This window comes from Haliotis asinina, chromosome 12 (genome assembly GCF_037392515.1).
Source record: "Haliotis asinina isolate JCU_RB_2024 chromosome 12, JCU_Hal_asi_v2, whole genome shotgun sequence".
In the NCBI taxonomy this organism is placed as follows: Eukaryota; Metazoa; Mollusca; class Gastropoda; order Lepetellida; family Haliotidae; genus Haliotis; species Haliotis asinina.
Genome location: NC_090291.1, coordinates 31,423,040 through 31,446,173, shown reverse-complemented (window position 1 = coordinate 31,446,173; position 23,134 = coordinate 31,423,040). Strand labels below are relative to the sequence as shown.

Genomic DNA, 23,134 nt, shown 5'->3' with positions numbered 1-23,134 from the left:
AGGGGATGGCAAGTGGTGCCACAGTTGCCTGTTGTAAGCCATAATGCGTCGTGGTTTATTGTACTGTGAAACATTTCGAGTCGGCGTGACAAAATAAAATACTTTTTTAAAAATTAAATTTGCAATCCTCGCAAAGACACGAGGGCCTGTGTTTTTGTCGTATGACCCTGTCTTTGCTATGGATAACTCATGGACTTGTCCTGAGATATACCCTTCCACGGACAATCGTATAACTGTCCAAAGTGTTATGAATTAATCACAAAGAAATAAGACAAGGCACATTTAAATATTATATTTTTCTGATGTTTTTTACAATATGTATATTCTTGCACTTGTTGCATACGTACCATCCTACGTATGGTCAAGCTGGGCAAAGACCGTCAGCGGTCAACACTAGGGATGCTTAACATTGTGCTAGGTGTTGATGTCATTAGACTTGTTTTAACTTTAAATAGTGAACATCTGTGGATATATACTAGGCGCTTACAAAAAACTAACATGTTTATAAATAATTAACATATGTAGATATCACAGAACAAATGCTCCCATATTCTCTTAACAAGTGTGCCATAATTCTGATAAAATACATAGGACTAAAAGGATTTAAGTACATATGATATAAATACATCGTAGAAAAATGATCCCGCATCAATAGCGCACCCTGTATTACGAAGCAATCTTCTTTGTTTGCACCATGGCGATCTCTTGACAACTGGTCCTCATCATGCCAAACTTAGATTTAAACTGACAGGATCCAAGGTTTTTGTGAGTTAGGAAAATACGGAAGCCAAGTTGATGTAATTGTCTGAGAGTTCGCAAATAATCCAAATAGATTTCAGCCGGGGGCTCATAGACATAATTGCCCTTTTCTATGACCCAGCTGTGGAGTTCCAGATCGAGAATTGTGACGTCATTCAGGAAGCCGCTCGCAATGGCTTCTGGGAGAACTTTCCATTCCCAATGCTCAATATCCATCTTTAAGACGTGAACATGCCGCTGAAAGAAATATAACAATACAACACTTCTGCTTAGTGACAAAATTTGCCGATGAATAATTTCAATAGGTATTAAGTAGTGTCAATGAAAGGTAGAGATTTCCGTTTATTCAAAAGTACACCCCCAGACTGAAATGCGTCATTTTAATAATGCGACACATGTACAGACGCATTTTTCGCATTAATAAAATGTTCGCATTAATTTCATGATTTACAGTATACATGTATACATATAAATACTAACGCCGATTGACGTTGACGTCACTTTGAATACGTCACGTTTTCACAAACCTTAAATAGGTCATAGTATTCAAACAGTAAACATATTTAGAAGGTCAAACCTTGCTAATATTTTCTTAAGGAGGAGCCTTGAAATCCCCCCGAATATATTTTGTCGTGCATTGTAATGACAAAAAGCAACACGATGACAACTTCAGTTACTTCCCTTGGGGAACAGGCTCCTCACAGGGATAACCCGTTCACGGAGCTGACAATACTACCGGAACTGTAATAAAGGTGTCACGTGATTTGAAGACGGGAACCACCTTAGTAGGCATCAACAGAGTTGAAAGTTCAAAGTTTGGTCATGACTCTCATGTAGCTAAAACAGGCAGCTATAATGAAATATTTGGTCCTGTTAAGGCAACTTACGTATAGTGTAATAAGAGTTACTCTCCTTTTCCATAGGGCGCTGTACAACCTTACTTGTTCATGAAAGTCACCGAGTCGGCTTGTCTGCTTTACAAGACAGCGATACCACCTACCCATTATGTCTGCTGCCGCATTGTAACTGTATGTCTATTCCTGTAATATTAGTTATTTTAGCGAGTGCTTGTTGTGCAAGAATAAGGTTAGTTTTACGCCGCATTTAGCAATATTCCAGCAATATCACTGCAGGGCACACCAGAAATGGGCTTCACACACTGTGCCCATGCGGGGAATCGTACCTGGGTCTTCTGCGTGGCGAGCGAGTGCTTTAATCACGAGGTAACTCCGCCGCACCCCTGTAAAATCACCTCATGTTGATCAATCCATCAGGGATTGTTTTCGATGGAGTATTTTTCTAACCGTAATACAGACTGAAATTTGCTTAGTGTAAACAAACTAGTTCCTGTGCATGTTACGCATTTTCCCGTGGTTATGAATGGTGTCCACATGTTCTTATTTTTATTCTGTGCCATGATTTTTGTGTGCTCGGGGCACATATTATTTTCATATATATCACTTTGCCTAGTGACTTTCCAAATTCCGAGATCTACCCAAAGTACCAACCCCACTTCCTTTCCACAGAATATGAAATACTGGGTGCCTATAAATACCAGGGAATATGATTTTACGCAGCTTCAGCAATATTCGAGCAAGATCATGGTTGGGACAGCAGATACGGGCTTCACACATTGTGCACATACGGAGACTCGAACTCGCGTCATCTGCGCGAAGAGTAGATGCTTTAGCCATTAGACAGACAGGGTAAAGAAGAGGTTGTCTCACCTTGGCGTGAATCAGCTCCTGCTTCATGGCCCCCAAGGTGCGCATCTCCCAACCTTTTTGGTTAGCTGGGATGTGAACATTCTTATCCGACATTCCTATGTTATGGAAAAACAATTTTTCACCTCGCTTATGGCTCTTCTGGTTCATGCTGAAAGATGAAATATGATTTTTTTTTTTTTGGCGAGTAGTATTTACGTCATACTGGAAATTGAATAAAAATTTTATAAATGAAAATATTTGGTGTGACTGACGTTGGTTTCACGCCGCATCTAGCAACATTCCAGCAATGTCACAGCACGGGAAACCCGAAATGCACCTTACACAGCCGAGTATCTGAGTCTGAGATGAACAAACGCTTTAACTATTTAACCAGGAACATGAGTGAGTGAGTTGAGTTTTATGACGCACTCAGCAATATTCCAGCTATATGGCGGCGGTCTGTAAACCAGTCTGGACCAGACAATCCAGTGATTAACAGCATACGCATCGATCTGCGCAATTGGGAACCGATGACTTGTCAAGCAAGTCAGCGAGCCTGACCACCCGATCCCAATAGTCGCCTCTTCCGACAACAATTTTCGCCTTTTACGGCAAACATGGGTTGCGGAAGGCCTATTCTACTCCGGACCTTCAAGGGTCCATAAACATAAGAAGACAGTAGGGTAGCCTTAAGCAATCGCTCACCACGCCGACGGCTGGGGTTTGATTCTCCACATAGGTTAAATGTGTGAGGCCCATTTCTTGTGTCCGCGATTTTGCCGGAATATTGCCAAACGCGCCGTAAAACCCAGCTCACTCACTCACTTAAAATATAAGGCAAAGCATGGCGGTGATACTAAAACTATTATTGCTATATTCATGTAAATCAATCAATCACAATATTTTAGCAATCCTACACGGAAACTAACACAAACGGGTTACCCACCTCGGATCAAATGAATGAACTTCGCATCCGTACTGCCTCGATATCTCGTCGTCAAAACTGAAGTCGTTATTTATCCTGAAATAAAACAACTTCCATTTTGACACAACAAAAACTGGCGTGGAGTCATTTCTGTTGTGTGATGATCTTTTTTCAGTGTCATTCTTTGATCTAGTCGAACGTGACCCTGTCATTGCAGAACCACACTAAGTCAAGGGACAACATACTCTTCTTTTACTGCAGCCGCTCAAACCAGTATATATTCTACAGGTTAAATTTGAACACAGATCTTTGTTTCTGTCAAAACTGTAGGACTGTCCCTGAACCTGTTCCGGTCAACATGGATTTATTTAGAGGGGGCTATCTGTTATTTTAATTTCCGGATTAGAATAGGTCATCAGTATTCTGTAACCCATGCTTGTTGTAAGGGGCCACTTTCAGCGTCGGTTGGTCAGGCTCGCTGACGTTGGCACACGTCATTCTATCCCATTTGTGTTGATCGATGTTCACGCTGCTGATCACTAGATTGTCAGGTCTAGACTCGATTACTTACAGATGGCTATATATATGGCTGACCACCCGATCCCATTGGTCTTACTACAAGCATGGGTCGTCGAAAATCAGTTCTAACCCGAAAATTCACTGGTATGAAGAACAACTGTTTGGGTCCTCTAAGGTTATTGTTCTCATGAGGTTATTACCTCAAACAACACAGCAGTTTCAAATTACAAGACTAGGGATATACGACACTTGCAAGAGAGGCTGTGCAGAAGGACAGAATGATGTACCCTCATCATTTGCTTGCTAACAGTGTCAGCAGTGTTACACCAAAGGGTTGCATCTATTGCAAGAAAGAGGTTGTCTTTCCATAAAAAGTGTCATACCAGCTTCTAAGTGCCACTTAAAGAACGAAAACACTTGCATAAGGTTCAGGTAAATATGAAGGTTTTGCCCGACAGATAATACTCAACACTTGAGCTCTCCGATAAATATGAAGGGATCGCCCGAAACAATAAAATAGACAATTGCAGGATTACAGTGAATGTGAAGGAATCATTTGAAAGAATAGGAAAGAGGCACCCGGAGCATGTGAATGTTTAACCTAATGAGTGACAGAGGCACTTTCAGAATAGACCCTCTAGTAAATGTGAAGGATTTATCCGAAAGAGTGAACTAGCAACTTGGAAGACGGTTTCTACGTTTACGTAACGGGTTTACCCGAGATATGGCACTTGTAGGGGGTCTTTGGGATAAATGTGAAGGGTTTACGGGTTTACTCGAAAAAATATACATGACGATCGTAGGAAAGGCCTTATGGTGAATATGAAGGGAATACCAGATAGCTGCCAGAGGGATATGTGAGTATTTACCTGAAAGAATGTCTTAGACACATGCATAATGATAAATGTGAAAGATTTCCCCGAAAACCCAAAGAAGACACTTGCAAAAGTGTCCACATATGTATAACAACATAAAGGTCGTATCTGACAAAGTAGACAAAACACGACAATGTGGCAATGTAAAAGGTTCGCCCGATAGAATAAACCGACCATAAACTTGCACAAAGATATGTATACAAAATGTGAAAGACTTACCCGACAGAATAGACTAGACAATCGTTGGGGGGACTGTACTGGCGATCGTTGCATACTTCCCATCCACCGTCTGACAGGTGTCCCAACCTGTTTATGTCTTTACACAACACACCAACATTGTCCACAAACCTGGAGTGACAGCGACACAATGGTTCAGCCAAGGCTTGGGTTCATAGTTCGAGGAAAAGATTTAGCTTTCCATCTACAGAAGTATGTATAATTTTTAAATATACCGAATAGCGAAAGAAACGCAAGTTTCAAAAACATAGTGTATTCGTGTAAGTGTTCATGTTTATGTCCACTATTTACAAGCTTAACAAAAAAAAACCAAACAAACAAAACAAAACAAACCAAAAAAACCCACAAAAAACCAACAAAACAACAAAAACAAAACAAAAAAACCCCAACAAAACAACAAAAACAAAACAACAAAACAAAACACCACCACCAACAACCCCATACGTTTCTTTTGCTGGTCAGTATAGATACGAGAGCAGGTAACCTGTTATACAAACAGGTAAGAGAAGAGGGTTACCTGTGGTAGGTGCAGGTGAGAGAAGAGGGTTACCTGTGACAGGTGCAGGGGAGGGGGTTAGAGTAAAATGATGGTGAAATGACAGTGTAGTGATGGGAAATATTTACCTGTGATACAGACACGTAATTTGTTGATATGTCAACGTCTTCAGAACATCATCCGATGGTATTTCAATAAATCCATCGCCGTTTTTTGAATGTTCACTCAAACAGTCTTGTGCAAGAAATATCTTGTTTTGTTCTCGCTGAAGAGGGAAGAAATAAATAGAAAACACATGTACACTGGTAATTATTTAGAAATACCTCTGTAATAATGAAGACATATACTGTTAAAAAAAGTTCTTTTACACATGTAAGTAAAGCAACAGTGTTTAAGGTTGCAAGGATACTTAAGCAGTTTGGGTTGGTCGCAAGGGTGACATGTGCCGAACAAAGCAGCTAGCCTGACCCCCCGATCCCATTATTTGCCACTTACGACAAGCGTGGATTACAGAAGATCACTTCTAGATCTTCACAGGATACACCGCTTAAAGCTCATTTTTGACTGAAAAACTGAGTGTTCCTGAAAGTTTGAGAGTTTCTATGCGTAATTACTGCTTATTTAACCCCATATATGTTGCAGTTACATATCTTACCTGAAAAATGGGTAAATGTCCAGAAGAGATGTCAGCTGACTTTCCAGTATTGCCCTGTTCACGTTGTGTATTCTGTTTAAGAGTCACTGTATAGTTGTTCCAGACAAAAACAGCTAGAAATGTTCCAAGTAGAAGGGAAACCGCCAATCTTCTGTAAAATGAAAATAGAAATGGTTGCTGATTAACAACCTCCTGATATATGCAATGTGCGAAATTTTGTTACCCAGTCGGGCTGGTTTTGCCAAAAGATTACTAGCGCAATAGTGCAGCGGTAAAGCGTCTGCCTATCACGTGTACCGTGGAAGGTTCGATCCCCGGTGGAGGCACCTAGGTTCATGTCCCAAGGCGGTACATGAGCATAGTATCCTTGGACAAGATCCAAATTGTCTCAGTCCATTCAGCTGCATAATGGGTACCCGTGAGGATGGCAATGTGAGCGATTAGTTCCTTGCGCCTAACTGGCAACATGACTGTATGATCCCCAAGGAGTTGAAAAACGTATAGAATAGCATGATGATGTCCTATGACCGTGGATAGCAATGTACGTAACGCCGTAAGGAGATTATGTGCATTGATATGAGCGCCATTTTGGTTGACCTTTACAGCTTGTTCAGCCTGACCTGAGCTACTCTACATAGGCGTGACCCAGGAGGTCAAATGGCACAAACGGAAGGTCAAGTTAACTTGATTAAATAGGAGCACAGAGAATGTTATTAATGTTGCGTTCGCGCGAAGCACGCATACATCGGAAAGATTAAACCACTTGTGTAGAAAGTTGCTGACATTGCTGACGATTTCTCGACACTGATATGTCAAACGACAACCTCAATTCGGCTGTTCGGACATTTTGACAATCAAATGACAAACGCACACCCCTTCAAATTAACAGTGCCGGCCAGTTGTGACACGGTCACGCAATGGACAAGCTGTACCAGCCCACAACATAATTCACTAGCCCGAAATTTGAATGTCGACACGGGTTTGATAATAAATGATAATATGATGATATTTATATCAGGCCACTCTCTTAAAGTCATTTAAAATTGTGTCAAGCAGAAGCATCAGCTGAATGTCAAATTGCAAATTATTAATAATTATAAACTCATTTTATTCCCAAACTAAGCGGGTTATTTGTGAAAAAGAACTAAAGTAGACTTGAGTTTTGTTTGTAATTGTTTTACATCGCACACGATATCATTCCATTTATATAGCGGAAGGTAAGTGGTTAGATATTTTCTCTAAATCAGAGAGTGAGTGAGTAAGTTTAGTTTTAAGCCGCACGCAGCAATATTCCAGCTATATGGTGGCGGTCTGTAAATAATCGAGTCTGGACCAGACAATCCAGTGATCAACAACATGAGCATCGATCTGCGCAATTGGGAACCGATGACATGTGTCAACCAAGTCAGCAAGTCTGACCACCCGATCCCGTTAGTCGCCTCTTACGACAAGCATAGTCGCCTTTTATGGCAATCATGAGTTGCTGAAGGCCTATTCTACCCCGGGACCTTCAAGGGTCCTAAATCAGAGAGAACCCCCATATTATTTACATTTCAGGTGAGTAGCGCATGCCTTCATATGAGATACGCACTGGAAACACGATCGCATATTTGCTGGGGTGTCTGGCTTCTAATTCATGCTTGGAAATACCTGAAAATCCGGTCATAGCATTACAAGAACGATTTACTTGCAATTGTACATGCGAAAATATACGAGGGGCGCATGTTTCAAAGATACAGCACTGTATGTAACATGTCCAATGTTGTTGCCAGAAAGTGAATATCTGAAAACACACGAATCCGGGCATAGTATGTATTTCCTGCAGTGTTTGCGTTGATTTCATAGATGTACAGTCCGGCTTTTGGCCCCGTGTAACTGTGTATAAACAGTTATAATATTTTGTTTACCCTATCATGTCTTCGGATAATAAATAATTGCCTTTGATCCATCCATGTATTTAAGAAATTCGAAAGCTATACAATGATCTTTCAGCTGGCCAATACACCATTGTCTTTTGTGGGTTTCCCAGACATGTCGGCAAAGCGCTAACATATTGGCCGATGCAGCTCTGAACAAATCTGCGACAGCACGTCCTATCACATGCAGTGATTATAAAACATCACTGGATGTTATATCGGAAATCTAATGCAAAGGAAGTGCTACGCACAAGTAGCTATTAACACATTATAATTTATGCAGTCCGTCCATATTTGAAGAGACAATTTAAACATGCTACGAGAGTGTATTTTCTGTAATTTGTATTATAAATTAAGCATTATAAAATTCGCATCATACAGGTTCAGTGCCATTGGTATTTTATCGGCAGGCCTTTAAGGTCGTTCTATAGAGTTACCTCCCTTCGATGTTTTGAAATAAACACGAGGCTGGCCGAGAGCATTCCAGGTTGATGGCGATGATCGTAAGTGTTCGAACTTTCAGGAATTATTGACTGTATATATAAAGGCTAGTTGCCGTGTTGTGAGACACGGAAACACACAGACTACTGGAGTATATATCTGCCTCTCCGTCCACGCTTGATCAACATAACCGCTGCCTGACAGCTGACTTTCTTACATTCTACATAACTGTCTCTTACTTTCGCTCCAAGACTTGAGCTGACATTATATCGTGACTCATTACTGTCGATTTGACTTATTTGCATTGTATATGAAAACTCTCTTGCGAATCTCTATACTTTTGCCTTTGTTTTTGCTGAATACAAATAAATTGAAAATATCAGACTTCTCAGTGTTATATTTTGCTGGTTCTGAGGGGATATCTTACACCTTTTGTCACGGCAAATTTTTGACCGTAACAGATGTCGTTTTGGCCATTCACGATGTACACGTGAATACTTTAGCAAACTGATTGGTTGATTGTTGCATACATAATATTGGAGTTGCGCCATTCTGCCTCTTCGTCAACGTTCAACCTACATTCAAGATCGCTCGCTGTGAAAGACATAGCGGAACTGTTTCTCACTGAAAATCAAGACTTGGTTAGTTCATTGCATGTTTGTGACCTATTACTTTAGATTTGACTCAGCTGCATTGTACTAGAAACTTAGAATCATTGTATCTTGTTCTTGGTCAATACATAATATTGAATATTTTAAACTTGACAGTGTTATATTTTGCTGGTTCTGAGGGGATTTCTTCTACCTTTTGTCACGCAAAATCATTGACCTTGAAACATCGATACCTTTACTATTACTATTCAATATCAACTCACTCATCATCATAGATACCTTCACCATTGCAATACATATCAACTCAATCATCATCATCATCATCATCATCATCATAATCGAAACCTTTACCTAAGATTCTATAAAATCGCTATAATGTCGGTAACTCAAAGTCCGGGTGTTGGTTGAGTTACCGACATCCTAGTTCGGCTTTTTTAAATGCTCATTCTTCAACACATAGACATTCATAAGCAAATTTAGCGCATTAAATGTATTTTCACCTAAAGGTTTATGAGTGTACAGTGATCGTGGAGCAATTGCGCACGTAGAAGGTCTCCTGCCATTGCGACTGTGATAAAACCATATGAAATTAACAATGGTGTCAAGACTGATGCTAAATCCGTTGACAGGTGGGGTGAACTGTTACTTACAGCACATGATATTGCCCCATAATCAACATGGGTAAAGACCGTACTTAAATGTGCCAGAGCTGATCCAGTATGAATTGAATTGCCCCTTTAAGAAATATTCCAGCAATGTCACGTCGTGGGACACTAATAATGGGCTTCACACATTACACCTATGTGGGGAACTGAACTCCGGTTTGACCTGTAAAAGTTCGGGGTAGAATAGGCCTTCAGCAACTCATGCTTGCCATAAAAGGCGACTGTGCTTGTCGTAAGAGGCGACTGATGGGATCATGTGGTCAGGCTCGCTGACTTGGTTGGCACATATCATCGGTTCCCAAGTACGCAGATCGATGCTCATGTTGTTGATCACTGGATTGTCTGGTCCAGACTCGATTATTTGCTGACGGCCGCCATATAGCTGGAATATTGCTGAGTGCGGTGTAAAACTAACGTCACTGACTACCTCGAACCCGTGTCTTCAAGCGTGAAGGGCGAACGCTTTATCCTATAAGCTACCCCCACCGCCACTCAAAGAGAGATGCGCACACCACAAAAGATGATGATTTGAATAAGTAATAACATACGATGAAATGGCTAGTAAGGGTCCATGGCGAGTAACATTAAAATTACCTACCTTGTTATGGCCATGTTCTCCACCGTGAGTAACATTAAAATTACCTACCTTGTTATGGCCATGTTCTCCACCGTGAGTAACATTAAAATTACCTACCTTGTTATGGCCATGTTCTCCATCGTAAGTAACATTAAAATTACCTACCTTGTTATGGCCATGTTCTCCACCGTAACATTAAAATTACCTACCTTGTAATGGCCATGTTCTCCACCGTGAGTAACATTAAAATTACCTACCTTGTTATGGCCATGTTCTCCACCGTGAGTAACATTAAAATTACCTACCTTGTTATGGCCATGTTCTCCACCGTAACATTAAAATTACCTACCTTGTTATGGCCATGTTCTCCACCATGAGTAACATTAAAATTACCTACCTTGTTATGGCCATGTTCTCCACCGTGAGTAACATTAAACTTACCTACCTTGTTATGGCCATGTTCTCCACCGTGAGTAACATTAAAATTACCCACCTTGTTATGGCCATGTTCTCCATCGTGAGTAACATTAAAATGACCTACCTTGTTATGGCCATGTTCTCCATCGTGAGTAACATTAAAATTACCTACCTTGTTATGGCCATGTTCTCCATCGTGAGTAACATTAAAATTACCTACCTTGTTATGGCCATGTTCTCCATCGTGAGTAACATTAAAATTACCTACCTTGTTATGGCCATGTTCTCCACCGTGAGTAACATTAAAATTACCTACCTTGTTATGGCCATGTTCTCCACCGTGAACAAACACAAACAACTGAGCCAAGTTAATGCTCCGCCCGCCCAAAGCACAACTGTGTTCAAAGTTCAGATCGAATGTAACTGAGCATTAATATGTCACGTCGAAAACCGCAGCTGGTTCATTCTGGGAAGGCTCGCTCCAATTATGCCTTCAGACAACGATTTGAAGTAACTTAACACGTACCGTATTGTATATAAATAGACTGAGTCTGTGTATGAATGGTGCTTTAAGCAAAATACAAGATCATTGACGCTTCCGTCTGTTATCACTGTGAAAGTTGACAAAACTCAAATCAAATACCGTAGTTCAGTTAAATTCAAAACTGATTAGAAATTTCTGTAAATGTTTGTTGGATTGATATCAGCCGTTGGTAACAGCCGTGTTTAATTCGACTGGCGTTTGCGAGAGAACACCGCTTGGTCAAGGTTTATTTTGCGTATATTACAGACATGAATATAATAAGTGATTGATATTTGAATCATCCATCAATAGTTTTCATCTTTGTACCATCTCATGAAGTATAAAGTTCAATAATGCTCAATCAATAATTTATATAAACTGTTGCATGGTATTTCTACAACTGATCTTGATCGGCTTTCATATCTCGATGTGCGTACCACCCGCTGTGATGCTGGAATATTGCAAAAAGCGGCGTAAAACTAAACCCCCTCACTCAACCATTTCATGCATGCATGCAGGCATGCATAATCCACTAGCTTGGGGGAACCAAATGCAAACCTTCTTCAGATGAATGGCAGGAAGTTCATGCATAAAATTTCCGAAGAGCATGTGCAAATATCGTGCGTATGAATTGTTGCGTTTTGCTGAGAATTCGCCAGTTTTCACTGATTTTTCATCATTTATAGAACACATGACAATAACCTTTTCAGCATTGCCAATTTCTTTCACAGTTCATGAGTAAACAATACCTTTGAACAGAATGGAATATTTTGCAGAATCTAGTTTAGAACAGTTGGCTGAAATACGTGGCTACATCTACACTTTTGATGGGTATGTAAGATAACGTCGATGTCACTCAGAGATCAGAATTGAGAACCGTCTATTAAGAATCCTGCAATTAAAGCAGGCATATTGCCTCGAATACCCTCATATTAAACAATGCCATATAGTACGGATGCAACAGGGACAAATCTGAAGAGTGAGTGTGGTGATTTTTACGCAGCACTCAGCAATATTCAAGTTATATGGTGACGGTCTGTAAATAATCGGGTCTGGACCAGACATTCCAGTGATCAACAACATGAACATCGATCTGCGCAACTGGGAACCGATGACATGTGTCAACCAAGTCAGCGACCCTGACCATCCGATCCCGTTAGTCGTCTCTTACGACAAACACAGTCGCCTTTTATGGCAAGCTTGGGGTGTTCTATTCTACCCCGGGACCTTCACGGGTACAAAACTGAAGAAAGGATGATCAATAGTGCTACACTGAGTTTTGAAGCCAGGCTGAGTATCCGTTATCAGATTATTCGATTCGAGATACCAGACAAGGCATGTATTCAGTATTTGTTTTAGTTTCATAACTATAACTGGGTAATGTTACAGGGCAGTAATAACGACTTGGATAGTCAGTTTCTGCTTTCAAGGTGGGAATGTTTTAAGCCTCGAACCAGGAAGGAAGAGAACTAATTGTTTCCCAAACTTTGCGAAATATTTGTAAAAACAGCTCCAAGAAGAACTTCTTTTCTAAAGTGCGTGACACAGTATGACCATGCGCAGTTTTTAGCAATGTTCCAGCAACATCAAGGCGGCGAACACCAGAAATGCGCTTCACAGACTATACTCATGTAAGGAATCGAACCCGGGGATCCGGTATGACGAGCGAACGCTACAACCACGAGCGTTCCCCCAGGTGATATTCTGTTGATGATTTTGCTAACGATAATGGATGGCCTCTAGCAAAGACGCTTTATCACGAGTCTTGATCAAAGCCACATAAAATGTACGTCGACCAATAATTGTCCATTAAAATCTGTATTATTACAGAGCTTTCTTTCTTTTTTTTTTGAAACTTCTGAAATTAAGGATCATATACTGAACGACAAAAGAAACGCAAGTCTTTATACATTTACGAAATTATCATCTACAGAAACTTGCGTTTTCCGCTGTTTCATAGTATCAGAATAGAACAGTTTACAGATGACGAATTTGTGCTGAACGTATCTGCCAACTTAATAGCAATGTATTTTGTAGTGAGTGAGTGAGTTTTACATCGCACTCAGCACTACTTCAGATACAGGGCAGCGGTCTGTAAATAATCGAATCTGGGCCAGACAATCGAATGGTCAACAGCAAGAGCATCGATATCATGGGATACCATGACATTGTGTCAACCACGTCGCCTCTTACGGCAAGCATGGACCACTGAAGATCAATTTTAACCCGGATCTTCACAAAAACAGTAAGTATTTTGCGAAGTTTTAAAGATTATAAGCCACAAATGGTTTCATGTTTCCGATGTATATATGTTTCGCACGAACGCAAAATAATTAAGATACGAACGCAACATTATTAAGATTCTCTTTCCCACTATTTAATGAAGTTAACTCGACCTTCTGTAAGTGCCAAAAGACCTCCCGGGTCATGCATATGTGGAGTAGCTCGGGTTCAGCTGAGTAGGTTCTCCTGAGTAGGTAATCCTTTTGTGAATGATCTGTTTCCTCAATTAGAAAATGGGAGCTTGGGTAGTGTAATGGTTAAAGCTTTCGCTCGTCACGCCGGAGACGCGGGTTCGAATATACGGGTTCGATTCCCCACATGGGTACAATGTGTGAAGCCCATTTCCGATGTTCTCTGCCGTGATGATGCTCGAATATTGCTAAAAGCGTCTTAAAGCAATATTCACTCACCCAATTAAGGGAGTTATAATGCTTTAATGTAATCATCTAACAAATTATAGTACCGATGGTATCCTTATCAACTTTGTTAAAGAGGCACTGACCTAGAGCAATTTCACCCGTACTGGTTGTTGCTTTTGATATTTGTGTCCCACGAGTACCCAATGACATGCCAGAAATCTTCACTGAGTTGCGATATTTTGTGGCCAAACTACACTGCATCGCTGTTTTACCATTTTCGTGGTTGCGTGGGATGATATACCGGATAGTTCTGCAATCCGAAATAAAGGTGATTTGACATCCATAAATTTGTCCTGTCTGACTACACAGTACAAAATACCTACGGGACGTCTTATAGATCTTGGACACGTGAAGGTCCTAAGGTAGAATAGGCCTTCAGCAACCCATGCTTGCCATAAAAGGCGACTACGCTTGTCGTAACGGGATCGGGTGGTCAGGCTCACTGACTTGGTTGACACATGTTATCGGTTCCCAGTTACGCAGATCGATGTTGTTGGTCATGTTGTTGGTCACTGAATTGTCTAGTCCAGATTCGGTTATTTACAGACCTCCGCCATATAGATGGAATATTGCTGAGTGCGGCGTAAAAATAAACTCACTCACTCTTCTAGATATTGAGTCATCATACTATTCATTCAGAAATATTATCTACATGGGTCAGAACCCCAAGCGTTGCTAGCGTTACAAGGATCAGATTATGGGTAAATGATGAGGCCAAACCGTAAGCCGTTCCGTGTGTTGGATGCACTAAGGAACGGCTTATGATCTTGAATCTCACAAAAGGATTTTGAGGTAACATCACAGTATTAACTTCCCGGAGCGATGGCATGTTTCACTCAAGCGGTCAATTTTGGGTGATGATTTCAGAACGAATTTACATCCGAGGAGGAATGTTTCAGGGCGGTTCTCTTAGTCCAGAACTTTTCTGTCTGTCTGTCAGTTCGTTAATTTGCTAAACCACGAGGATGAATATCATCCCGGACCTCCTGAGCACACATACCCAATACCTCTTACTCATACCCTTCATATGGCTTACACTGAACCACTTGCCAATGAAGACTACGCTGCAAAGACAGATTTTGATTGACGTGCCCTATCCAATGACATTAGCATGTCCTTCGGAACGGACAAACGTAACATTCGTCGTGTTTAACGTTTATGAACCTTCTCATGGAAGTAACCCGTGAAGGTCCGAGTTCAAATATTGATCTTCCAAAACCCACGCTTGTCGTAAGAGGCGACTAACGAGATCGGATGGTCGGGCTCGCTGACTTGTTTGACACATGTCATCGGTTCACAAGTGCGCAGATCAATGTTCATGGTGTTGATCACTGGATTGTCTGGTCCAGACTCGATTATGTGCAAACTGCCGCCATATAGCTGTAATATTGATCAGTGCGGTGTAAAACTAAACTCACGCACTTACTCACAAGGCAATATAGAGCCAACCAATCTCCTCTCAATAGCGGGGTTCCATCATGTCTGGCAACTGAATGCGAGTGAGCGAGTTCGGATTTCCGCCATAATAGCAATATTTTGCAGCGGGAGAGACCAGAAATTGGCTTCACACATTGTACTCATGTGCTAAATAATCGAACCCGAGCCTTGGGTGTGATGAGCGAACGTTTCAACCACAAAGCTACCATACCGCGTAAAACAAGTACTATTGTATTTTGCACGGGTGGTCCTGCGGCGGCTTAATAGAAACGCTCTTTCAAAAGTACACTAATGAATGTCATAAATGAATATAAGAACAAACTTGGCTTATTGTTTACCGATGCGCTGAATTTAAACAAACCTGTACGTACTTAAACGGGTATTCAGAAAACCTTTTACAGCTTCAATCTGTTATTACTAACCTTCGTGTTATTCCATCGATTATGTATTTTATATTGGTTGATTCACAAATACAAGCTATTTTACTTTCTTTATGGGTCTGAGATCTTGGCATATAAAGAGTATCACACATTACAAAAAGTCAACACTATTCTTCCTGCGAAAACGTTTTTTAACGTTGATATCAACACCAAGACTGCTGACGTCTTATTTGAATCATTACACCATCTGGCATGGTGCATGTGCTAGTAACTCTAAGCAGTTTTACCATGTCAGATTGCTGACGGGATCAACATCTTTGGTCGTTTGGACAAGGTGTCCTCAGATGGTCCGTGGTTCGAATCCTATCACTCGGAAATAAATTTTGTGGCCGCTACATGTTGAATCCAGTGAATTTTCTCTTGACAGAGATCAACTGCATTTAAGGCTATGAGAATGGTAGTATGTTGTTTTCTGACGTATAGGAAGGTTGTCTGAAGGGACACTTCCCCTTGGTTATGTACAGTATGTTGAGATGAGCAATGATGCTGTGTCGTTCTCTTGAATGAAGTAAGCTACCTGAAATGTGAAACAGAAGGCTTTTGTTTGATGCCCGCCCAGGACCAGTCACCTCCTGCCCATAACCGTCAGTGCTTGGTTTTGCATACTACGTATGAAATACAAAATTTGAAATGAATTCAACGAGACTTTGAAACACCTTGTCAGTGGAAGCCCATCGATAGCACAAGCACAGTATCTTTGAGAGATCGATCTTTTAGTACCATGTCTGCCATATCTATGGTTTCGACATAGAGATCCAGTTGTAGTGCCACCCAGCATATGTACAGGGTGTCATGGAAATTGATAATAGCAAGATCTAAGTAAAAAACCGGAACGGTGTTCCTGATAAAGTAAATTTAATGAAATTACACTGAACAGCAAAAGAAAAAATGCAATGTCATAAGAGTAAGCATTCATGTTTATGTCTTCTATTTTAAAACGTGACAAAACGGCAGGGTTGTGTTTGTTTTGCTCTTCAGTATGTTTGAGTCATTGAAAGAAGGTGGTTTGCACGATTTTGAAGAAACACTGCAAATGGCTTGAATCCCAGGTTTGCCGACTCCTCATAGTTTTAGGGTGTAGTATCTCCGACTACTTTAGGTATGGGACCTCCCAGTCTAGTGACTGACATTCGGAGAGTACTGGGGTTTGCGGCCAGGAATGAGTGAGTGAGTTTAGGTTTACGCCGCACCAACCAATATTCCAGCTATATGGCGGAGGTTTGTAAATAATCCGAGTCTAGACCAGACAATCCAGTGACCAGGAGCATGAACACGAATCTGAGCAGCTGGGATGCAGTGACGTGTCATCCAAGTCAGCGAGCTAAACACGGCGTAAAAACCCAACTCACCCACTGACTCGTCCAGAATACGTTCTCTTTGTATGTGTACGACAACGAATACAATCAAAACTGTAAAGATGTCACTCCGACGTTATTTTTGTATGTGTAATGAACTGTAAATTGCCAAAGGGCACCTTATCTATTTTTCTGCACCAGTGAATGCAAACTACACTAAATACTTTCCGTTGTCGTGAAGATCTGGATTAGAATTGATCTCCAGTAACCGATGTTTGTCGTGAGAGGCGACTAACGGGATCGGGTGGTCAGGCTAGCTGACACATGTCATCGGTTCCCAGTTGCGCAGATTGATGCTTACGTTGTTGATCACTGGATTGTCTGGTCCAGACTCGATTATTTACAGATCGACGCCATAGAGCTGGAATATTGCTGAGATTGGCGTAAAACTCACTCACTCACTCACTGTTTATAAGTTCAGTTTGGATTTTTAATAATTCGATATTGTAAGTGCATACCGAAAGGTATCTAAAACTGCAAAGTTTTGCGTTGCATGTAAGCTTGAAGACAAGCGTGAGTTACTGGAGACCAATTGTAACTCAGATGTTCACAAGTTACAAACAAAGAGAAAACAAATGTCTAAATGCTCCACTAGGTTTATAATTAACTGAGACAATTGTCATGCTACAGATAAGCTTGTGCATTTATACCTGCAGGCAAACTAAATATTATTGTTCCCTAAGTATAGACTGAACATACGCTTGAGCATTTATACCTTCGGGCAAAGTTACTGTTTCAAGTAAATTTGTTTAATTAGGTAGAAACTCGATAATGTTTTATGCATATGTGCGAGATATGTGTCACTAAAATATTGATGAGATTTATTAAGTTGAAATGACATCATTTAGAATTCAGGATGAAACATTGTCGGTCAAATATGTGTTCGTTATGACGATATTAGGGACTGCAGAAATGGGTAAAATTTTCGGATATGATTCGTTTACGTGTTTTCGATACTGGAACCAACAAATGTGGGTAAATACCAAGAACTCAATCTATACAGACATGCATGTGTCTTATGTTTATAAGCGTGAGTGGCAAATACGAATCTCGTATTACGTTAAAAAATAGCTTTAAGATATTTGTATGGTTCAGGGGCGAGGGGGTAACCTAATGGTTAAAGCGTCTACACGTCAGGCTGGAGACCCGGGTTCAATTCCCAACGTCGGTATAATGTGTGATTCCCATTTCGGATGTCTCCCAGTCGTGATATTGCCAATATTGCTAGAATCTCACTCACTGACTCCTACACTACCGAGAGCGGTATTCTCCCAAACGCACGCCTCCCAAAACGTAGACCAGCTAAAACAACACTTTGTGGCTGGTAGCATCCGTGATTAGTAGGCTGTACCTTTGAATAAGAAAAATGGTATCACCGATGTAACGAGTTTGACAATGCATCAAGTGGTCCTTTATTTCGAGGAAGTTTTCACTTACAAGTTGTTACAAGTGAAGTTTCATCTATACACTTTATCATACTCAATGTCATACACAGTATTAGTTCTAGTTTATCAGTCATTTCATATCCATCAGTTGTTCACTTAGTGGACCAACTGCCCCCACGAACTGAAGGGATGTCTTCTTAAGGGCTGAAGCTGTTCCTTGCGTCGGACAAGGCGTTGCTCTCTCTCTCTTTGTAGACATCCTTCATGGGCGGTGGAGCTGCTCCAAATTGGATCTGCAAACATTTCGCTCTCTCCGAAACTTCACTATTCTGAATCAGTTCAATGAAAAGGAAAACATTTGATGGTTAAGCTAGAGAGACTTGCTGATTCTGGTGTGGAAACCTTTCACGTTGGTGTTAGTTCGGTGTCCCTGTGTAGTGTATTGATTCCACAGACGAGGAGGGAACCTGGCATTTTCGTCCACTCATATCGCAACGATGTAATCATGCGTGGCATCGGCTTGACGTATGTCATGGCTTCCAGCGATGCATCTTGCACCTCGAGAAGGAGCCCCAATGGCAGACGTATAGCTCGCCGTATCCACTTTCGAACCTCAACGTCTTCTCCGCACTCAACGGCAAGTCCTAATTCTTGAGTTTTGCGCCATGATGTCTGACAGAATTGGAAGACACACCCCAGAGTCTTTCCAAAGTTTTTGCGGTTGCATATTGGGGCCAGGAAGTGAGTTGATGTCTGTACTTACGCTGTAGAAAGTCAGAGTGTGTCATGTGCGCAGCCTTTGAAAGAGCTACACAGTCAAAATATTAATTCAAATCATAAACGAATCATGTAAAAATAACTTCAAGAAATTTTATTTCTAAAGTGAGTGCTAGTGCCGAGCAATAATTACTGCTAATGGTGGCCATACAAAGTTCTGACTTTGTTGTGGACTCAAATAAAGAGAAACACAATAATATGCTGTTATGTTGGCGAACGTTGTCTACAGACTTGTTACTTTTCATCTTTTTACCACTGTAACAGCATGAAATAACTGCTCTTAAACAAACTCAACAAAATTTCTGAACTGGCTGATGGGTTTCAGTTAAAAAAGTCATGTCGGCAGCATGGGCAGCTAATCGATCTGACAATCACGGAAAGGGTTGAAAAGGTAAGGGTTTAATTTACGTCATAAAACAGCCATTTCTATTTCAGTAAAAGTGCTGATATATATGGACCAATTTTCTCACTATCCTCACTTTTCCCAATGACACGACTACTTGTCAAGTAATGAATTTCCGTTGTTTCTCTTTTAATTTCCTAATTGACGCCAAGCACTTAGCTTAAAGTGAAGACCACAATGCCTTCTACACAAATGAATGTACTGCATTACTTCTTAGCAGTGTATCTAATGGAGGCCGGTTCAGTTTTGCTGCCGTGTAGACAATTGTAAAACGAGCATCATTAATACGATACTCGTATACTACTGATGGCAAAAAGTAGTCAGTCTAACTGTATTCTCGGTGTCCAGTGTTTGAAAGCTTACAATTTATTTTGAAGGAGTCATTAGCAAAGCCATGTCTAAGCTTTCACGTATATGGTTAACGAGATATTTGTCATCACAACACATTTTGGTACAACATTTCTTTAAAAGTGAGTGAGTGAATGAGTTTAGTTTTACGCTGCACTCAACAATATTCCAGCTATATGGCGGAGGTCTGTAAACAATCGAGTCTGGACCAGACAATCCAGTGATCAACAACATGAGCATCGATCTGCGCAACTGGGAGCCGATGACATGCGTCAACCAAGTCAGCGAGCCTGACCAACTGATTCCGTTACTCGCCTCTTACGACAAATTCAGTCCCCTTTTATGGCAAGCATGGGGTGCTGAAGGCCCATTCTACCCCGGGACCCTCACGGGTCTCTTTAAAAAGTAAAGAAAATGAAAAAACGATCTGTCATTTGGTGCCTACTTGATAACGGAATGGCCCCTGATAATAGCATATATATGTTAAGCATAGTTTTGGATCACAATCAACATTGAAAGATTTGAATTGCTTGATTTTTATTTACACGGGCACCCCCATTTTAATCTTTCAAAAACAATGTGGCTAGAGTTTCAAGCTGACACTGTTTATAATATATTGCGAGCTGACACCCGTGTGACCACGTATTTAGTTTAAATCCTTGGCATCATGTATGAACAAATGAAAACATTGGAATAAGGTACGTCCTTATGTACATTTACACCGAGCTCCCACACTGATGTACTAAATGAATAGAAATACTGTGAGATTATTGAAATACCTTGGGTGGGGGTATGTTATAAAAACCACCCTTCCTTCTATGGGGAAAACTATCAACGGATGGCAAAACGTTTGTGCTAATTCAAATGCACTTTTTGACACTTTCACATCGAGACATATTGGACATGTTTCAACTCTAATTATCAACCAAACCCTCAGATGAAAGACTCTGATAAACATTACTGCTGACTTTGTGACAAAAAAGTCAGTTTAGACTCCACATTACAAAGTTGGGCTTCCATCACTGAGTATAATGTCCTTCTACCTATTCATCTCAAAACAACCTCGTAGATGATCGGGCACACCAATGTTAGGCGGTACAGACACATTATGCAAAGAATGATGAGACAACCATGGCAAACGTTATTACTCAACGCCCTACTGAGACTCTCAACTCACCCATTGCATTGGAATCACAGTAAAACTCTTGCCACAGCTCTCGTGCTTCAAATTAGCGATTCTCTGGATTTTGAGAGTTTCCCACTAGGGGAAACTCCTCAACAAAACGCTACTAAAATCAAGGCTTTAGAAGAGAAGACCGAGGTAATGAACGAAAGGATTTCAACTGAGAATTCTCAAAAAAGATGAGCTTGACCAATATGGCTGCAGGAACAACATCAGGTAAAACGATCTACCTGGGTGTAAAAAGAAAAATAATGACAAACTAATCTTAAAGATGACGGACCATGGTCTTAAGCTCCAGGTGGTGGACACTGACAGATCTCTCAGAACAGGAGATCCAGCTGAGTTCAGCCAGACAAAGCCAAGACCAGTTCGAGTCAAATTCACGCCTTACAGAGTCAAACGCCAGTTGACGAGTAACCTTGCCAAGCTGAAGACTTGAACACCAAAGGCGAAGGACGACCTTAACAAATAGAGGACCAGTCTAACCACTGATGCTCGCAACCAGTCACTCACAAGAGTCGGGCAGGAACCTGGGATCGAGACGGAGTAATGTACGTCAAAAAACTCGATGGTTCTATGGCCCTGATCACCAGAGGCTAAAGATTCGTCTCAAACTCAGCCATGTTCCTAGGCATAATATGACGTATACGGACACAAATGGCAGGGATAGTGACTAGATATCTATCTACACTTTCCACAGTCGTTTTCTCACCTTCAGAGATTAATTCTTGAATGGTGCATTAGTTGTGTATTTTGTTTAGTTTTGAATTGAAACATGTAACTATAATCCGAACTGACAATATATTCTCAACAAACGAAGTATGCATTCATGTGCGGATCGCTTGTCTTTTACATGGAGAAACTTCTGTTTCCGGTAATGTTAGTCAGGGAATTTACACGATCATTTTGGGCACTGGAAAGACACGCCATCCTGAAATCGAACGTGTTGGATTCCGTTTGTGTATGTAGTATTCTTGATTGGATTGATCACTATTATTTCATTGAACAGCTGTGTTTACGTTCATGTTTTCACTAATGGACACTTAAAAATGGCTAGGCATCTACCACCATATTTGTCATATCATTTATAAAAGGACATGACTGAAAATAATGAAATTACTTACGCTGGTTGTATCATTTTATCCGGAAAGGTCCCTGCTCATGACATATGCAGTGGGACGTCAAGCAACTCTTGCCGATGGATGTTTATAACACTGTGATACGTCAAGGCTCCAGTAGCATGGAAAGTCCGTGCATTTCGAGCTTCATGTAATGCGAGCAAGATATCATTATGTATTAACAACGTTATGACTCTTATGATGCTTTGAAAAATGTAACGTTGAGCGGATTGCTAGACTTTTCAATTAACATACATGCATGTGTTCATATGAGGATCGCACGTCTTTTAGATGAAGACATTACTGTTTATTATAATGTTATTTCTGTTATGGGGGACGATTTTCAATAGTGAGTGAGTGAGTGAGTTTTAGTTTTACGCCGCACTAAGCAATATTCCAGCTAAATGGCGGCGGTCTCTAAATAATCGAGTCTGGACCAGACAATCCAGTGATCAACAACATGAGCATCGATCTGCGTACTTGGGAACCGATGACATGTGTCAACCAAGTCAGTTAGCCTGACCACCCGATCCCCTTAGTCGCCTCTTACGACAAGCATAGTCGCCTTTTATGGCAAGCATGAGTTGCTGAAGGCCTATTCTATCCCGGACCTTAAAGGGACCTTGCCCCCTCTACAGCTCAGACAGCGAATAGAACTTCTCCC

The 23,134-nt window shown here is 40.9% G+C and overlaps 1 protein-coding gene across 3 annotated transcripts; it reads right to left on the bottom strand.

Moving 5' to 3' along the window:
- Positions 1 to 277: 277 nt before the first annotated feature.
- Positions 278 to 22,552, bottom strand: LOC137258292 (probable methyltransferase-like protein 24). 3 transcript variants are annotated; one of them, XM_067795922.1, is made up of 7 exons: positions 22,477 to 22,552; positions 6,173 to 6,323; positions 5,646 to 5,782; positions 5,004 to 5,132; positions 3,412 to 3,486; positions 2,487 to 2,634; positions 278 to 996 (listed from the first exon to the last, which is right to left on the bottom strand). In XM_067795922.1, exons 1-7 carry the CDS (start codon positions 22,488 to 22,490, stop codon positions 667 to 669), a joined length of 984 nt encoding a protein of 327 aa, XP_067652023.1. In that variant the 5' UTR covers positions 22,491 to 22,552; the 3' UTR covers positions 278 to 666. The 3 variants fall into 3 exon arrangements, with proteins under 3 accessions (XP_067652023.1, XP_067652022.1, XP_067652024.1); XM_067795921.1 differs by lacking the exon at positions 22,477 to 22,552 and adding an exon at positions 11,116 to 11,224; XM_067795923.1 differs by lacking the exon at positions 22,477 to 22,552 and adding an exon at positions 10,404 to 10,422 and having other exon boundaries at positions 580 to 996.
- Positions 22,553 to 23,134: the final 582 nt, after the last annotated feature.